Here is a 20,391-nt window from a genome sequence, read left to right as displayed (position 1 = left end):
GGGTCTGACATGGGCGCGATTTTTTTACCATAGGAGCAAGACTTTTCACCACTCTCGCAGGGCGGTGAAAGGTCTTGCCCCCATTCCTGCGGTAAACCAGTTGCAAATGTCTCCATTCCTGCGGATTTACTTCGGTGACCATGGTTTACCGCGGTAAACGATCCCCGAGTCATTCTCTAGGTGGTACTACTATTTATTATTTCTAAAGCGCTGAAAGGCGTACGCAGTGCTGTACATTTTAATATTTTAATTATTTTATGGCTTCTTGTGTTTTTCCCACCCCATAGGATGGGTTTCCCCCCAGACTTTGTTAATATATATGGGGCTTATTTGGCTAAGAAATCTCTGCCTGTCGCCCTTCCACAGCCATCCTTGCCGGACGCAGGGGGGACTCCGCCTCTGGACCAAGGCCTTTTCTCTTGCCTTCCTTCTAGGATCCTGGTCTTGCTTGCGGTTGCTCCTGATATCTTTACAGTGTCTCTGCTTACGCAGGTGGGCACTACGGCTGCTGGAGATGTGGCAGCCCAGGTGTATCTACAGGATCAGGATCCGAGTGGAGCCCTGGATTTGGGGGGAGGATCCCACTGTATGCAGATTTTTCAAGCCTGTGCATCTGGTGACCAGAGGCTGTAATCTGCCTCTTTTCTTGATCATCCTGACATTGTTTGAATTCTTACAAAATTTGGGAGGTGCCTGAAGGTTCCTTGAAATGTGCTTGAGCCATGTCTCGGCTTTATTCCATGATGGACACTTTTAACCAGCGTTTTGCTTCCAGGAGGTGGGTTCCTTAGTGGCATAGGTTACCAAACGCACTTCTCTCCCCAGTGATAGGGGAAGGGGGGTGGTCCTGAAGGATGTAAAAGACCGGCACCTGTTGACTCAGCGGCAGCTGGCATAAAGGCGGTGGCGGCCTCTTCCTTTGTGGCCCGAGCATGCCATTCCAAGCTCCGCCATGATCCTGACACTATTGTGTTCTGGGATCTTGATTTCCTGGTCTCGGGTGTGGACTGATGCTCTATATGACATGTTGAAAGTTTTTTCTAAGCTGTCCACCCATTCCATCTCGGCTTGCAAGATGCTGTGGATCAGTCAGTGGTCCAGTGATTCGTCCTCTTAAGGCGACCTTGGGCCAGTTGCTCTTCAAGGGTCAACTTTTTGTTTGGCCAGGGGGTTGGATGACCTTATGGCTGGTGTGCAGGATTGCAGACCTAAGTCTTTGCTTGTGAACAGGCTCCACTTCAGGGGTTCGGGGTGCTCTAATTTTCATCTCTTCAGTTCTCAGGATCCCCAGCTGTCCACAGCGTTCCTTCTCTGCCAGGCTGTGGTTTGGTGGACCTCGGCACTTGCTGACCTCGGGGAGTCGGCCTGAATAAAATTTCCCTCTGGGTTTCAGGGCACAGGCTGCATTTCCCACCCCTGGTCGCATGGAGAGTTTCCTTTGGGGCGGAGGTTACAGTCGGTGTCCATCTGACTGGCAGTCCAAAGATCAAATTTGGTCATTTGGAGCAGTTTCTGAGACAGAAAATCATTTTCCTCCACTGGTAAGCAGGTATTTCACAGACTGTAAGTACACCTCCATTATTTCTTATGGGAGTTTCAGGGGTGGTCTATGGGACTCTGTAAAATGCATTTTTCAGAGCTTCTGAGGGTAGGGTTCAGGTCTCCCACCACCCCAAACTGCTATTTTTTTTATTTTCGGTTTTTCTTTATTTTTGGTGCAGATTTGCTGGCGGTAGCCATCTTGGATTTTTATTGATCTTTATTTCAAAGTTTTATTTCTACCTCAAAATCCTTCAGTTTGATTAAAAATCATTTGGAGATTGACTCCCCAGCTCCTAATCTTTTTTTTATTTTTATAATTTTTGACATTCTCATCAGGAAAATATACAGTGTAAACAAAAATATATCCATACAGTATAAATCACTGTTCTAAATTATAATATAATATATAGGTAAATATTATATTGCAAAGTACAATTAGTCCACAATTTATATAGAGACAGAGCAGTAAATAACCTTCTTTCTAGTAGCAGGATATATACACCCTGTCAGTTAATTTTTTGCCTGCTCATTGTCTCGGACAAGTATTTCAGTCCAGATCTTGAAATCAGGTATTCGGAGAACCAAAGCCATGTTATCATTACAAATTCTTTTTTTTTTTTTACATATTTTTATTGAAAGTGAAAAGAGTCACAACTAAACAGAATACAAACTCAGAAAAGTACAAAAGCATCCGATTCAATTGAAAGTATACAAACTTCATAAATGTTAGTGTTGTTTGCGCTCTGATAGGTGGATTGGTTGTTCCACTTTGTTTTATATGTTTTGTACTTGTTGCAGAACAGAAGTGTCTTGTTGGGGAAGTTCCCTTACCCCTCCTTCTTATATCTCCTATTGTAGTGGTTCTTGACTGTTGGTACAAACTGAAGGGAGACGATACTGCCCACTGGGGAAGGAGGCGAAGCTGAAAAGAATGTAGATGACATCCTTCTGCAAAGACTCATGATTTGGGGAAAGTAACCCACTCATCATGACTCATGTACCCTGTTACCAGAAAGAAGATTATCGAGATAAGAAGTTAATCTTCCCGTAAATAACTTTGATGATCAATGAAGTAGATACATATTGAGCTTGTATAAGGAATTCTGCTTGTCTTGCTAGGCACTGGCAACAGGTCTCAAGTGTGGCCAAAACTGACACGCATTGCTTGCTCCTTACTAGGAGCTCCTCCACCAGCACATTGTCGGAACATTTTTTCAGTTACACGACAAACAACGGAGGAACATAGAATAGAAATGAGCTCTGAAGATGGTTTTATTTTTACTGAGTTGCATTTTGATTCAAATTTGTAATCACGATTAAAAGTTTTAATCTTGCAAATTTAAAGGAGGGCCATAGCCAATAGCATTAGGTATTATATTTTTGCTGGTGTGCATGCTGAAGCCCCATCAGTTGAATAAATCCACAGTCAAAGCTGCCTCCTTCTTCCTTGTGCTGCCTCAGGGGCAAGGCAATCAATGGGGTGCCTCAAGCTTCCGATGCCAGCACTCCCCAAGCAAGCATGCCATGAACTGAGCATGATTGGGAAATCCAAGTGTCGGTGGCTTGAGGCATGTGACTTCTTTACTCCCTAAGGTAGTATGAGGAGGAAGGGGTGACTCAGACAGCAGATATCTTTGGCTGGCAGGGCTTCAGCTACCCTACTAGTTATGCAGCTTTGAAGGGGTCCTAAGCTCAAAGGAAGGGACCCGGGTAAAGGAACCTCCCCCCCCCCTCACCAATATCTTCCTTTCTCCCATCCACAGGTCCAACTCTTTCTCTCAGACCCCTCTTCTCTTTTTTTTTTCCACTATCCTCTCATCCTGTCCACCTGTCCTGTCAGCCTGGTCTATGATCTCTTCCCCCCCTCTCCTCCGCCCAAAATCTCTCTCCTCTCCTGCACCCTCACCTGGGGTACTTCTGCAGGCAGTGTTTGACTCTGCCTTTGCCAGCTTCAGCCATACTCAAAAGGCTGCCTACAGCCTGCACTAGACCTTTCCCTCCTGACCTGGGCTGAAGACTGCCTGCAAAGGTACACCACAGGTAAGGAATGAGATGTGGTTGGGAAGGGGAGGGAAAGATGCTGGACCATGCATAGCAGGAGAAGGGGCAGAAGATGGACTACCCATGATCAATTATTGATCATGATTAAATAGATTTTGAGCCCACTGGGACAGATTGGGCAAATGTTTGAAGTATCTGTATGTAAACTGCTTTGAGTGTGGTTCTATAGAATTAGAAAAAGGTGGTATACAAGGGGTCACTGAAAAGTTCTGAGCCCAACCAACAAGTTTGGGCAGTCTCTGTCAAAGGCTATACATTTAGGCCAGTGATTTTTCCACTTTTTTCATTCTGTTGAAAAAATGCAGAATGAAAAAAGTGGAAAAATGCTGGTCTAAGTACCTATAGCCTTTGATGGAGACTTCTCCAACTTTGTTTTTTGTGCTGAGAATTTTTTAGTGGTCCCTCGTATAAGTCCCAATCCCTTTTCAAATAATGCATTAGTTTTGGTGGTAATCATAATTAATATGCAGCCCTAATTTTTATATAGTTTGAAGTGATTTATTATTATGCACTGCATATTTAACAACACTGCTTATTGTTATATGTTAAATTTTAACAAGTTGTAGGATGCATTTTATGTTTTGTTTGCATTTACAAGATATTTTACATACAGGTTGGGTAAGGGAATTTAGAAGGAAAACAGGGGTTGGTGAGGAGATGGTACCAATATGATGGGGAAGGGGTAGGAACAGAATGGATTGAGGTTGGAGGCCAGAGCGTTACTGTTCTAAGCAGAGCGAGAGACCTCTTCCTACAGTCCTGTCAGTGTAGGTGCTGCTTCACTATCATATTTTCAATAGTGAGGAACAGGCAAACTCTGCAGGACTGCAGGGAACCTGTCTTTGTGTAGTGATTGAAAATACATTATTGAAATACCACCCCCAACTGGCTGAAATGCAGTTGGAGGCTCCCACCAAGCATCGATATGGGATCCAGCCCTTGACTTGGGGAAGTGCATTCTTAACATTTCAAGGAGTATCTGTTTTAGTGCAATGTGTCTAATGGTCCTGAACACTAGGGTCTTGTATCTGAACCAGCAAGTTGTTTGCTGAAAACTGTCAATCTTGTTTTCCAAGGTACTTTCCAGGTAGCTGCTCCTGCTCCCTCAGTTTATTTTATGCAAGCAAGTTGCTCAGAAGTATTTTTAATCTGCTTTTGTACATTTTCCATGTTGCATGGGCTCTTTGTCTACTTGTAAATTGCATTGACCTTTTATAGGCACAGAGCGATCCACAAATTTCTAATTAGAGTAATTTTACTCTGTGTTCTTTGGAGGCTCGGTGTCAGGAGATTCCCACTTGATGGGACCTCTGTCTGGGAGAAGATGGCAGACTCCCACAGCAGAAGCCTGCTGCTAGCAGAATCACCCCCTTGGGGACACCGAACTAACTAACCTGCTGGAATGTTTTAGAGCTCAGGGCCGTCCCTTGTGTAGCTGCCCCCATCCTTGTTTTAGTCATGAGCTTGAGCGCAGGCTGTGTGGGCTCCTTCCTGGCTCGGCTGGGTCTAACGTTGGGCTGGCTATGTGGTCCTTCCCCTTTCATGATGCGGGTTTTGGGGGGTTGATGTTCAGTCCGACCTCAGTTTGATTGGCAGCTAGAAGACTAGGTTCATCCAGTGAATCTGTGAGGCAGATTTCTTCTCCATTTTATTCCAGCTGAAATCCTATGCTGAAGCAGGCATGCACCACATGGCACAGTGAGTAAGGCTATTGAAGCCTGGGGGGGGGCCTTAAAAGTTGAATTTGGGGGGTTTGACCCCAGGTCCCTCACCCCTAAAACCCCTTTACTTTTGATATTTTTCCTTAAGTGGTCTCAATGGACCGTTATTGGCATGATTTTCTGGCGGATATCTTGGATAGTAAACTATCCTTTTTTTTTTTTTTTTTTTGCTTCCATTTGTCTCAAAAATACTTCAATTTTGCTCAAAATCAACAGATTTGTGCTGGATGGCTGTCCAAGGAGCGCCCATGTCCCACGCAGAGGAGGAGTGGGAGTGTTGGGCTTGGGGGTCCTTCAGGGCTGGGATCTGCAGCAGGCACATCCCCAGGGGAAGAGACCTTTCCCAGGACCCTCTGAATCTGTATTGGCAAAGCGTACTCAAATGGGGGCCACTGAGCCTAGGAGGACAAATGGGACCCTGTTGGGGTACAGAGAGATCCCCAGTACAAGGCTTCACACCAGAATTTGTTAGCCTTATGTGGAGTGCTTATTTGAATTGTCGAGATTCCTCAGTGGCTGTTAGCAGCACGCTTCTTGCGGCGGCGGTTGCATAGGGGTTACCTCCTCAATAAGCGCCTCGACCAGACGAAGATGCAGACTTGGACCAGGAGGTTTACTTTGTCACAGGCTGGGAGGATAGCAAGTTCGATTCTATGCCACTTTTATCCTGTGGATGTTAAAAATCTTCAGCGGGAAGAACTAGCACTACAGCACTTTGGACTTTTTACTTGCTGGCTCAGGATTGAGCAGCATTTGAATCGGGTGTGTGAGCTTGCTCCACCTCTTGCCTCACATCAGTGCTGGGACACTTTAAATCTCCAGCGCCTAACGGCACACTATCTAAGGTGCACGTCAAAGGTGCTTACGCCTTAGCTCGCGCCTTTGCGAAGCGATTATGTGAAGCAACTGAGTGAAGCGACAGATCAAGATTGATAAGTACCATGAACTTATTTTTAGACTTTTAGACTGCTTTGGATTTTTAGCTGTCAAAAGTTTTGTTCCTCCTATTTAAATATAGGATCCATGAAAAATAAGTCCCAGCTGATCAATGATTGGTTGAAAGATTCTAATCTTGATTTTATTTTATTTACGGAAACATGGTTGATGTCAGAGACTGACATTATTATTCGATAATGCCTCCCTCCAGGTTTTAAAATTATATCTTTAGCTAGAGTTTGGGGAAGAGGTGGAGCCATTATTTTAAGAGAGTCATTAAATTTTACTGTTTTAAATTCAAAAATCTACTTCAGATTTAGAAGTTTTATCTTGTAAACTAACTTCTAATTCTTTAACTGAAGCTATAATAATCACTTTGTTCTACATTCTCCCTAGAAAATGGAGTTCTGCAAAGGACGACTTTTATGAATTTCTACTCACAAATTCAATAATAGGCTCTTATTGATTGGTGATATTAACATTCATCTTGAACAGGTAGATCAAACTGACATTGAAGAAATAAATGACAAATTCTTTATTAGGTTATTTTAAAGCAACCCCAGTCAAGACTCACCAAAAAGACCACTAATTAGATTTGATTACCTTTTCTTCCAAAGAACTAGTTAATCCTAAGATTACATAGAAACATAGAACATAATGGCAGAAAAGGGCCACGGCCCATCTAGTCTGCCCACAGTAATGGCCCACCCTCTAACTACCTCCATGAAGAGATCCCACATGCCAATCCATCTTTTCTTAAAATCTGGCACGCTGCTTGCCTCAATTACCTTTGTGGAAGATTATTCCAGCGATCAAATATTCCAGTGAATAAATATTTTCTGGTGTTGCCAGAAATGAAATTTCCCATCCCTGATTTTCAACGGATGTCCTCTTGTTGCCGTGGGTCCTTTATGGAAAAAGAGATCCTCTTCCACTTCGATACGGCCTGTGACATATTTGAAAGTCTCGATCATGTCTCCCCTCTCTCTGCTTTGCTCGAGTGAGTACAGCTGCAACTTACCCAGTCGTTCCTCATACGGGAGATCCTTGAGTCCTGAGACCATCCTGGTGGCCATTCGCTGAACCGACTTAACTCTCCGCACATCTTTTTGATAATGCGGCCTCTAGAATTGTACACAGTATTCCAGATGGGGTCTCGCCATGGATCTGTACAACGGCATTATGACCTCGGGCTTATGGCTGACGAAACTTCTACGGATACAGCTCATGATTTGTCTAGCCCTGGATGAAGCTTTCTCCACTTGATTGGCAGTCTTCAAGTCTTCGCTAATGATCACCCCCAAGTCACGTTCTGCCACAATGCTTGCTAGGATCTCACCATTTAGGGAGTAAGTCCTGCATGGATTTTGCCGCCAAGGTGCATGACCTTGCATTTTTTGGCATTGAAACTTAGTTGCCAAGTCTTTGACCAATGCTCCAGCAGGAGTAGATCCTGCATCATACTGTCATACTGTCGGGCATTGAGCTTTTGTCGGGCACTGTGCTTTCATCTGTTGTGCGGTTGCCTACCATGTTGCATAGTTTGGCGTCATCGGCAAATAATGTAATTTTACCTCGAAGCCCCTCAGCCAAGTCTCTTACGAAGATGACCGCTGATCACCTCCGTTGTATCGGAGAGGGTACTGTTTACCACTACCCTCTGAAGTCTACCTCTAACCCATGCGGTTAATGTTTCACCCAGTCCCATCGAACCCATCTTGCTCAATAACCTGCGGTGTGGGATGCTATCAAATGTTTTTCTGAAGTCCAAGTACATGACGTCCAGGGACTCCCCTATATCCAGCTTTCTTGTTACCCAGTCAAAGAAGCTGATCCGATTTGATTGGCAGGATCTTCCCTTCGTAAAACCATGTTGATGGGGATCTCGTAGATTCTCCTCATTCAGGATAGTATCCAAGTGGCGTTTGATTAGTGTTTCCATAAGTTTACTCACTATCGATGTGAGACTCGCCGGTCTATAATTCTCAGCCTCTATCCTGCATCCCTTTTAGTGGAGTGGAATGACGTTAGCCATTTTCCAATCCAACGGGACTCTTCCTGTACTTAGGGAAAGATTGAAGAGCGCGGATAACGGTTCCGCAAGGATGTCACTCAACTCCCTGAGCACCCTGGGGTGTAGTTTGTCCAGTCCCATAGCTTTGTTCACCTTGAGTCTTGATAGCTCCTTGTAGACACTGCTGGGCGTAAACTCGAAATTTCGAAATGGGTCTTCCGAGTTTTCCCTCATCGGCAGCTGAGGGCCGGATCCCGGCGCCTCGCAAGTGAAGACCGAGCAGAAGTCCGATTCTACATAGTTCCCGTCGGGTTTCCTAAGGCGTACTATCCCATCTGTGTTTCTTTTTCTGTTAATATACCGGAAGAAGGATTTATTGCCCTTCTTGATGTTCTTCGCAAGGTTCTCCTCCATTCGGAGTTTGGCCTCCCTGACTGCTGTTTTGACCGCTTTTGACTTGGCCAGATAGTCTTCCTTGGATTCTCGCTTCCCTGATTGTTTGTAGATGATGAACGCTCTTTTCTTCTTTTTTATGAGGTCTGAGATTTCCGCAGAGAACCACTGTGGTCTATTGTTTCTTCGCCGTTTACTTACTGATTTGACGTAGCGGTTGGTTGCTTCGTGTAAGGTTGATTTCAGAGTTGACCACATTACCTCTACATTATCTGTTTCGGCATGGTTTTGCAGTGCCCGATAGACGAAATCTCCCATGCTTTCGAAGTTTGTGCCCTTAAAGTTGAGGACCTTGGTTGATGTGCTTGACTTAGTGAAACCTTTCCTGAGATTGAACCATATCATGTTGTGGTCACTGGAGGCCATCGTATCGCCTACTGAGACCTCTGTGACACTTTCTCCGTTGGTGAGTATTAGGTCTAGTATCGCCCGATCCCTAGTGGGCTCTAATACCATTTGTCTGAGTCTCGCTTCCTTTATAGAGGTTAATAGCTTCCTGCTGCTGCTGGTCGTAGCGGAAAGATTGTTCCAATCCACATCAGGCATATTGAAGTCTCCTAACAATATTGTGTCTTCTCGCAAACTGATATTCTCAATGTCTTCAACTAATTCTATATCCATGTCCTCCTGTTGTCTTGGAGGTTTGTATACTACACCAAGATACAGACATTTGTCTTTCCCCCTAGCCAAATTCACCCAGAGGTACTTGACATTTGCAATTTTGGTAACTTTGATGTCCTCTTAGTGTATAGTGCTACCCTCCTCCCATTTTGCCTTCTCTGTCCCTCCGAAGTAAGTTGTATCCCGGTATAGCCATATCCCACCCATGGGAGTCTGTGAACCAAGTCTCTGATATCGCCAGCACATCTGGGTCGGCGTTCCTCATTTCTGCCTCTAATTCCAGAATCTTATTGCCCAAACTGTGGGCATTAACGTACATAGCCCTCCATACCTTATGTTTGCTATGTCCCTGTGTAGATATTCCTGCTTGAGCTAATTGGACTCTTAACACTGTTTGCAATGTGTGTACTTACCTCGGACTCGGAAATGCAGTGTGTACTTACTTCGGACTCAGAAATGGATTGGCAACTTACCTCGCCAAGTTGGTTACTTGCGCCAGCACGTGAGTGGGTACCCTCCCCCAAATTACCTAGTTTAAAACCCTTCGAAGTAGGCGGGCTAGTCGGTGTCCAAAGATGTTTTTTCCCCTTCTGGTCAGGTGAAGTCCGTCAGGTCCCTGTAGTCCTTGCAGCGCCTCTCCATGGTTCAGGAATCCGAAGTTCATCTCCCTGCACCATCCTTGCAGACAGTCGTTTGTCCTCTGGATACGATCCTCCCTGGCTCTCCCCTTGCCTCTCACTGGGAGGATCGAGGAGAAGACCACCTGCTTGGAAGCAAGCCAAATGGTCTGACTCGTTATGGTCAGACCATCGACTATGTAATTTTGAATTTGATTGGCATAAAAAACATCCAATAAAAAGTTAAAGGAAATAAAAGAAATAAGAAATTTCAAGCTAGCAGAGGCCTGATTAACCCGGTTGAATTTTGGTCTCACTATGATATAATTTTAAATCAAGATAGCGATATTGAACATGTGGATTCTTGGACCGATACTAGTACCCATATTTTAAATGAAATGGACCCTGTTAAATTTTTTTTTTTTTTATTATTATAATTTTTATTCATTTTCAAATTTTACATAAAGTGTACAAAATATTGAAATACAATTAATGAATACACAATATCACTTTTATATCTAATACATAATATTCTAAATATATATTTATTACATTACATTACATTACATTAGTGATTTCTATTCCGTTTATCCCCTCTCCCTCCCCCCACCCTTCTATTACTTTCCAATCATACATTACATATTGTATATCATATTATATCATATTGTGTAAAAATTATTTTCACTACCCTCCCCTTCATGTGTGTCATAAAGAAGATATTGAAAAGAAGAAGAGAAATCCTACTATTTATTCATTACAATATTTTGTCAATGGCCCCCATATTTTTATAAATTTAGTATATGTCCCTCTTTGTATTGCTATTGCTCTTTCCATTTTGAATATATGACATATTGTATTCCACCAAAATGTATAATTTAGGTTACTATAATTCTTCCAATTGTTGGTTATATGCTGAATGGCAACCCCTGTCATGACTAATAAAAGCTTGTTATTTTCTGGTGAAATTTGACTTTTTTTTCTCATCATCATTCCAAATAACACTGTATCATATGATATTGCTATATGATTTTCCATCAATTTATTAATTTGTGGCCAAATTGCATTCCAAAAACTTTTAATGTAGGGACAATGATATAGTAAATGATCCAACGTCCCAGGTTCCAGATTACAGTGCCAGCATCTATTAGACCTGGAACTATCTAATTTTTGCAATCGTGTAGGGGTCCAAAAAGCTCTATGTAATAAAAAGAACCAAGTTTGTCTCATAGATGCAGACACTGTACATCTCATTCTCCAAGACCAAATTAGTGGCCATTGAGATGCAGTAATTTTATGCTTAATCTCAATGCTCCAAATGTCTCTTAGTCCATTTTTTGGTTTTTTATTCAAATATCCAGATATTAATTTATACCACAATGCGGCTTGATGCCCTAGGAAGTCTGCTTGAAAACATAAGAACTTTAAACTATATTGATTATTCAATGTTTTCCATTCAGGGAACCCAACCTGAATGGCCTGCTTCAATTGCAACCATTTAAAACTTTGTGTTTTACTAAGACCAAATCTATGTTGCAATTGTGAAAATTCCAGCAGTTTACCTTCTGAAATAACATCATCTAGAGATCTTATGCCTGCAATAATCCAGTTCTTCCAAAGGATTTGAGCTCCGCCAATTTTGATCTTGGAGTTTATCCATAGAGATTGATTAGTTGATTTGTTTATTGGGATAGGTGTTAATTTACTTATAAACCTCAACGTTTTCCAAGTATCCATTAATATTTTATTTTCTCTGTATCTTCTAGGTATGTTAATACTTGGAAGATGAACTAAATTTAGGGGAAACATAAGGCGCCATTCCAAATACAACCAATCTGGTGCATTATCTATAAGTTCTGGGCGGATCCAATACATACCCTGACGTAGAATATAGGCTTGATGGTACCTATAAAAATTTGGAAAATTTACCCCTCCCTCCTTAATTGATTTTTGCAAAGTTACTAAAGCTATTCTAGGTGTTTTACCAAGCCAAAGAAATTTTGTTAAAATGCTATTAAGCTTTTTATAAAAGGACCCTTGAAAATAAATAGGTATCATACTCATTTGGTAACAAACTACAGGCAACATCATCATTTTAATAGTTTGAACTCTCCCCCACCAAGAAATATGTAAAGGGTTCCATTGCTCACACAACTCCGTAACTTTTTTTAATACAAATTTTTCATTCTCTTTTACGGTATCTTCAATTGTATTTCTAACTTGAATGCCAAGATATTTAAATCCTTCTTCTTTCCATATGAACGGAAAAGCGTCAAATAATCCTTTTACACAATGAACATTTAAAGGTATAATTTCAGATTTACTCCAATTAATTTTATAACCTGAAAATTTACCAAACATATCAATTAATTCCAATAGACAAGATAAGGTAGACTCTGGATTCCTCAAATAAAGTAAAATATCATCCGCATAAGCCGAAATTTTATATTCCATATAAGAATATGGAATACCTTGTATCCCCCTTGCTTGCTGTATTGCTAATAATAAGGGTTCTAATACAACATCAAATAACAAAGGAGATAAAGGACAACCTTGTCTAACTCCCCTCTGCAATTGAAAACCATCAGATATCATATTATTAATATTTAATCTTGCAATCGGGAAGCTATACAATGTTTTTACCATTTGTATAAATCCAGAACCAATACCAAACCATTCTAAAGCTTGATACATAAAATTCCATTCAACTCTATCAAACGCTTTTTCTGCATCCAATGAAATTGTAAAGGCCGGTTCATCTATTTTTTTTGATAAATTTAACATATGAAACAATAATCTAGAATTATTAGAGGAGTGCCTTTTAGCAATAAAACCAGTCTGATGCGTATCTATAATATGTGGGAAAGCTTTGGCTAATCTCAAAGCCAGAATTTTCGCCAAAAGTTTATTATCCACATTTATTAAAGATATAGGTCTATAGTTTGAAACCAAAGTAGGATCTTTATTTGGCTTAGGCAAAACAATTACTATTGATTCAGCCATAGTACCTTTAATATCACCTTTTATAAGTTGTGTCTGATATAAATTTAGTAAAAATGGGGAAAGGACATTTTGAAATGTTTTATAAAATTCTACTGTATATCCATCACCACCTGGAGCGGATCCAACTCTAAGAGATCTCAATGCTGTTTCTAATTCTTTTAATGATATAGGTTCATCTAAACTCCGTTTTATATGATCAGGAATCTTAGGTCCATTAATTAAATCTAAAAATTTTTTACCATCTTTTTGTCTCTCCAAATAAGGCTCGGAAGAATACAGGTCCTTATAAAATTTTAGAAATTGTTTTAAAATTATATTTGTTTGATTTGTTATTATACCATTATCATCTTTTATCCCATTTATATTAGTTCTTCTTTTTTTTGCTTTAAGATAATTTGCCAATAATCTTCCCGCCTTATTAGAATTTCCATAATACATTGTTTGCTTGGAAAACAAATCTCTTCTTATCATTTTTGAAGTTAATTCATTATATTTACCTTTTGCTTTCAAAAGAGCTTGCAAAACCTCATGTTCCCATTTACTTACCAATTTATTTTCTAATATTTTAATTTCTTTTTCTAATTCTATATACTGCATTTTAATCTGTTTCCTAACAAAAGCTGAATATGATATAATATTACCTCTCATAGTTGCTTTAAATGCATCCCATACATTCTCAATAGATGTATCCTCCACTAAATTTATTTGAAAGAAATCATTAATTTGTGTTTTAAGATTTTCCAAAAATTTGTCATCCACAAGCAATGCATTATCAAATCTCCAAAGAGGTCTTCCATTTTCCAATTGATCCAATTGTAATTCTATCCATACTCCCGCATGATCCGAAATAATAATAGGATCTATGGAAGCTTTAATCACCTGTTGCACCTTATTTGTTGAAACAAAAATATAATCTATTCTTGAAAATGATTTATGAACCTGTGAACAAAATGAAAATTCCTGATCATTAAAATGAAGAATACGCCATATATCCTTCAAATCACATGATTGAGCCAAATTATCTAAACCTAAAGATTTTATGCTTTTACCTGGTTTTTTATCCAATAATGGATCCATTACAGCATTAAAATCTCCAGCCACCACTAAATTAGAAGCAGCCAGTGGTAACAACATACTCTGTAACTTTTTAAAAAATTCTGATTGATTTGAATTAGGGGCGTATATATTAAACAACGTCAGGGCATTTTTTCCCATACTTATATCAATATGTATCCATCTTCCATGTGGATCTGAATTTATTACCTTAAAATTGGCCATACATTTTTTATTTATAAGAATTGCTACCCCTGCTTTTTTACCTGCTGCTGGAGCAAAAAAACATTCCTTTACCCACCCATCCTTTAGTTTTTTTGATTCTTTTATATTCAGATGAGTCTCCTGCAAACAATAAACATCCGCGTTTTGCTTTTTTAAAAATGCTAATACCTTTTTCCTTTTGATTACATGATTCAGGCCATTGACATTAATAGAAAATATCTTAAAAGACATTATATATTTTAAAACTTATCATCATAATCTTTTTCTTTTCTTCCTTCATATTTAAGATCCAAAAAATTTTCTCAATGACACACATTTTTACCCCAGAAGTATCCAACCCCTTATTAATCTTTTCCTTAATCATTCTAGTAAAACCCATCTTTTTCCCACCCTTTCCCACCCAATATAATGACTGCTTAAGGACACACATTGGAGCAGCAACCCAAACATCCCCCTCCCCCCTAGGCAACTAATATTTAATTAATGTCCCCTTTATCATTTCTTAAAATAAATTCATTAATCTTTCAGTGTATCTTAGTATATCTCATTCTAAACATAAAATCTTTTTTTTTTTTTCTCTTTTTTTCCTTTTTTTACCATTTTCAAATAATTATATTTTCTATCTGTTATATTAACCTTTGATAACTTTAACCATATTTTACTCCTAACATTCCATTAATGTATCTTTATCCACACATCAATCTTTAATTTATATTTCCCCAATATTTTAGTTAATATCACCAAATTCTATTATAAACATATATTTAATATAGTAATGTTATTTTTCCTATATCTCATGCATTCTATTCCAGCAATTCTTATCATCCTTTTAATATCTAAAAATAAATATCCATATCTTCATATACTTCTTTAAAAGTTGATTATAAATTTATAATTATCATTTTTTATATTTCAACAATTATTTTTTTTTTCCTTTCATTCTGAAAAATGAAATTTTTAATATATATTTTTTATATATTTTTCTCTTTTCCAATTAATATCCAATCCTTTTGAAACTGTAATATAACAAAATCAAACTTTATAATTAATATTTAGTATATTTTTCTTATTTATTTTACATTTTCATTTCCTTTCTTTTACTTGCATCTAAATGTCATAGATCAATTTTTGTCTATGATTAGTCCATTCTATATTCTTCTTTTTATTATCCATTCTTTCATTACTTTTCGTGTCATTAGTTTATTAAATTAACTGTTCTTTCATATTGTTTTCTTATTTATATCCTTCTTCCCTTTAGTCTCTTGAGTGTCATTAGTCATTTTATTTAATATCCTTTTTTCCATTCTGCTTTCTTCTTTTACCCAATTGTATTATTATCTGGTGCATTTTCCTTTTGTTATTTATTCAAGTTTTTTATTACTTTCTGATCACTCTTTACTCCAGCCATCCAATTTTACTCTTCTAAAGTTTAGACTCTTGAATTTCCAGTCCATCTTTCTTGTCTATTTCTTCTTTATATATATATATTTTTTTTTTTTTATTGTCTTTTTCTTTAGTTTATTTTATTTCCTGTTCTTTATTTCATTTTCTTCTTTCTTCAGTATTCCAAAGTCTCACAGTTTTATATTAAATTTTTTTTTTTTTTTTTTTTTCACAATGTACATCAAAACCAGTCTTAATATATTTCTGATCATTCAACATCCATTATGTTAGAATGACATAGGTTCTGATTTTGAAAGGAAGGTCTTTAGCTTTTCCGGATCTTCAAAATACAAAGATTTATCTCCAGAAGATACCCTCATTTTTGCTGGGTAATACAAACCATATTTATATCCCTTTTCCTTTAATTGAGGTCTCAAGTCTAGGAATCTCTTCCTTTTCTTTGCTGTGTTTTTAGCAAAATCAGGCAAAAACCATATTTTGGATCCTTTGTAATTTAAATTTTTGTCTTTCTTGGCAGCATTTAAAATGTCTATTGCTTGCTGGTATCTTAGCATTTTAAATATTAATGGTCTTGGTCTGCCTTGATTTTCCATATTTTTTAATGGGATCCTGTGCGCCCTTTCTATTTCTAATGGCTGTTTAAAATCCAATTGCAGTATTTTAGGAATTAGATTTTCTAAAAATTGTATGGCATTTTTCCCTTCCAAATTTTCCTGCATTCCAAAAGGTTTTATATTCTTTCTTCTTCCTCGGTTTTCATAATCTTCCATCTGATTTTTCAATTGAATCAGTTCCAAACTGTCATTTTTACATCTGTTTCCTTCACATTCTAAAACCTCCATTTTAGTTCTTTTATTATTTATTTCCATCTGTCTGTGGATATTTAGTATTTCTTCCTTCATTTCGGCCATATTACTCACAGTTTCTTTAAGCATTTGTTTAATCTGTCTCAGTTCCTCCATAACTTCAGCTTTGCTCAGCACATCCGACTCTTCAGCAGGAAGCGGGACCTTACTCGGTGTAATTTGATCCTGCTTCTGCCTTTTTGCCGACATACCAGTTTCATTTTTATTTTGTCGGGTGCTTGCCATTCTCCTGCACTTCTTTGATATTTTTGATATTTTTCGCCGATTTTATTTTCTCCACAGTGGTTGTTAAGACGAAGACCTTTGTCAGACACAATGTTCAGTAGCTTTCCCTCGATGTCGTGCCGTACCAGCACAGAGCAAAAGCCGGCAAAGAAATGATAGATCTTCTTGGCTCCTTCCCCTCAGGGCCTCACTTCAGTGTCGGCGAAGATTAGTATCAAGCTGCCACAGCTGTCAGGTATAAAAGTTTCAGCATCGACAGGCACTGCAGGGGAAAAAAAAAAAAAAAACTTCCAACGGTGCAGAGATTAGATATTCCCTCACTACCATTGACGAAGTTGCTTCTTACGCTGGACTTTCACTGTCCTTCTTCTCTCCTTTTTGTAGAAATATCAGCAATAGTTTACCATCAATACGGTCTAGTTTTTTTCGCCGAAATCGGCTTGAAGGGGGAAACTTTTTAATCAGCCGTTGCCTAGTTGAGAGAGAGCGCCGCGATCACACGTCCATTTTGTGTGCGCTAAGCCACGCCCTCTGGACCCTGTTAAATTGAGAAGAAAGAGACATAGAAATTTGGATGGGTGGTATGATATAGACTTGTTATTGATAAAAAGGAAACTCAGAAAATTGGAAAGACAGTGGTCAAAATCGGGAACTATGGAATATAGATTAGCTTGGAAGATAAAGTTACAAGAATATAAAAATTTGATAAAAGATAAACTTTTTATGCTCAAAAGATCGGCAACTCATCAACTAACAGTAATAATCTTTTTAAACTATTTAACCTTTATGATATAGAGGTGTTTACTGTTTCTACTGAAGAATCTTCCCTCTGCTGATGTTTTGGCAGACTTCTTCAATACGAAAATACAAAAATTGAGAACTTCTTTAGTAGCTCCCATTAACAATCATCTGTAGTTCCCAGTTCTTCAGTGTTTAGAGGACCCTATAGTTGACATGTATTGGAATAATTTTACAGCCTTTAATTGGCAAACCTTTTGTAAGTTTTGTACTAAGTATGTCAATTCATACTGTAGGCTTGATAGCTGACCCCCAAATGTCATGAAAGTTGCCCCTATCACTTTAAAGGCTAAATTGTTAATTGGGTTAATTTTTTTATTATCCAACGGGACCTTCCCAGAGGAATTGGATCAGATTTTGATCACACTGATTATCAAAAACCCTAAAGAATCTTCTACCTTGGCATCCAACTATAGGCCCATTGCCAGTATTCCTTTGTTTACTAAACTGTTGGAGGGTCTAGTTAACTCAGAACAAACTATTTATTTGGATAAGTTTAATATATTACAGGACAATCAGTCTGCGTTTCGGTCAGGTTTCAGTACTGAAACTATCATGGCCTGTTGGATTATCTTCATACGTTGTTTAGTCAAGGTACAAGTGCTTTGATTCTGCAATTAGATCTGAGCAGCACTTTTGACCTGGTGGATCATACTATTCTTATTGATTGCTTGGAATCTATTGGTATTTCGGGAAATGTTTTAAACTTGTTTCGAGGATTTCTGGGTAACAGATCGTACCAGGTGTTCAAGGGTGAAAGTCTTTCTTACCGTTGGAAAAATCTATGTGGGGTTCTGCATTGTTCACCTCTATCCCCCTCTCTGTTTAATATCTACCTTGCTTCAATGGGAAAGCTTTTGCATAATTTAAATCTTAGGTTTTATATTTATGCGGATGACATCACTATAGTCATCCTGTTAACTGACAGCCAAGATTACAAATTTTTTAGCGACCATTCTGAATCAGATTGAACTTTGGATGATTGCTTTTAAACTGAAACTAAATCCAGAAAAAACTAAATTCTTTCTTGCGACTCCTAATGATAAAATCAAAGAAACGTTGATACATTTGAACGGTCTCGACTATACTATAGAACAGTCTATAAAAATATTGGGAGTGACTATAGACAGACATCTTACTTTGGAACAACATACTGATCTATTACTTAAGAAATGTTTCTCAGTGGTTTGGAAACTTCATACCATTAAGAAATATTTCGATAAAGCTTCATTCCGTCTATTAGTGCAGTCACCTGTTTTAAGCATTCTCGACTATTGCAATATTATCTATCTGGGTGCCTATAAGAAAATCTTTAAAAAATTGAGAGTGGTTCAAAGCACTGCAGTTCGACTGATTTTTGATCTGAAGTTTTAGCGCACAGCGCAAGTGCACATTTGGGACTTGCAACAGGACACATAAGCTTGTCCTATGGTATGCTTTAGGTGTAATTTTAGTACCTAACATGGTTTAGTAAAACTACTACTACTAAAAGGACCTCAAATGTATTATGTATGTTGCCTAGATCAATAAATATAAGTGGTTTGAAATGCCCAGATATTTGGCAATTTATTTCCTTATAGAAGTGGTACGAAATAAGACTCAGTTGTGCACAGGTACCCAAGTGTACCTTCCCAATTTTTTTTTTTTTAAATATAATATTTGGTTTAGCCCGTGCCTTTTCAGTAGTAGTTTATGGTGCGTTAACTACAGTCATATGTGTATTGTATATAAATGTATTTTTGCTTCTTCTGTATGCACTTGCATACAAAAGCTAATGAGTTCATTGTTGCTCTGTAGGATGGCGAAGTAGATGCTGAGGAACTTCAGAGATGTTTAACACAGTCCGGAATCCACGGAACCTATACTCGTAAGATCTGAATGATGTGATACAATACTATGTCTTGCTATAACACATTTTACACTGTTTTGTAAATTGTCTGGTGGAAATACTTTCTTATTTGTTAGATTTTGCTTTGCAATTGATACTGGCACTATATGCAACAGATCTGATGTTATAGATTTTGTAAGGAAGAGTAGCAATAAAATAAATAACAAATGTAACATGAGAGCACCTTCTAGCTAGCATCTTTTTATGTGTTGTCTTATATTTGTATGTTATATGTAAGCATGTTATGGTTTGGTGACTAGTAGGCAAACTGCAAGAGTATGATGCAAATCTTAAATATTGTGAGTTACTTCTTACAAGTTACTTCAGCTATTAAAACGTCAAGCTAAAGTTGTTGTATATGGTGTTGGTTGACCTACTGGAACGTGACGAACCCTCTGAACAGGGTTTTATCCTTGTGACAAATGACTGATCTAATTAGTGTAAAATAAAATTTATCTTAAAAATATATTTTCCCCCTTAAAATATAAAACAAGCCATATGTTTGTGGGTAGTTTCCATAGCTACAGGTTGTACCTGCATGCCTGACCTCAATTAGAAATCTACTAAAACATTCCAAAAAGATAGCAGCTGGATCAGTTTTTCAATAGTTTCTTCATATCCTTCAGTCAGCCATTGGGAATTTTATGTAAGGAAATTGGTTAGTCAGAACAAATCTAATTGTTCAAGTTGCTTCTATTATGTTTTAAATGTCTCCCCCAACACAGTGGGAACACAGTTATAAATGCTGTCTTATTTAGGTCACCTTTAACTTGGAGGATAGCTAACTATTTTAAAGTAAAACTAATTTGAAACTTACTATTATGTATATTTTTAAAATGTTACTTTAGTCCTGTAGTTTTCATACCTTCTCCCCCAGTAAACTTATCACCTCCGTTTCTGTTGTAATCAGTTACTTATGAGCCAGCTTCTGCACCAATTTTAAAATGCACTTATGAACTACATATGT

The 20,391-nt window shown here is 38.2% G+C and overlaps 1 protein-coding gene across 1 annotated transcript in view; it reads left to right on the top strand.

Annotated features, from left to right (window-relative positions):
- GCA (grancalcin) overlaps positions 1-20,391 on the top strand; it is a 66,483-nt gene that overhangs the window by 9,554 nt on the left and 36,538 nt on the right. The window contains exon 3 of the mRNA XM_033945018.1: positions 19,334-19,403. Within this exon, the coding sequence (XP_033800909.1) occupies positions 19,334-19,403 (70 nt within the window). The remainder of the gene's footprint in view (positions 1-19,333; positions 19,404-20,391) is intronic.

Source organism: Geotrypetes seraphini, chromosome 5, assembly GCF_902459505.1.
Source record: "Geotrypetes seraphini chromosome 5, aGeoSer1.1, whole genome shotgun sequence".
Lineage (NCBI taxonomy): Eukaryota > Metazoa > Chordata > Amphibia > Gymnophiona > Dermophiidae > Geotrypetes > Geotrypetes seraphini.
The sequence above is the reverse complement of the archived record's forward strand: the minus strand, read 5'-3'. Positions and strand labels throughout refer to the sequence as shown.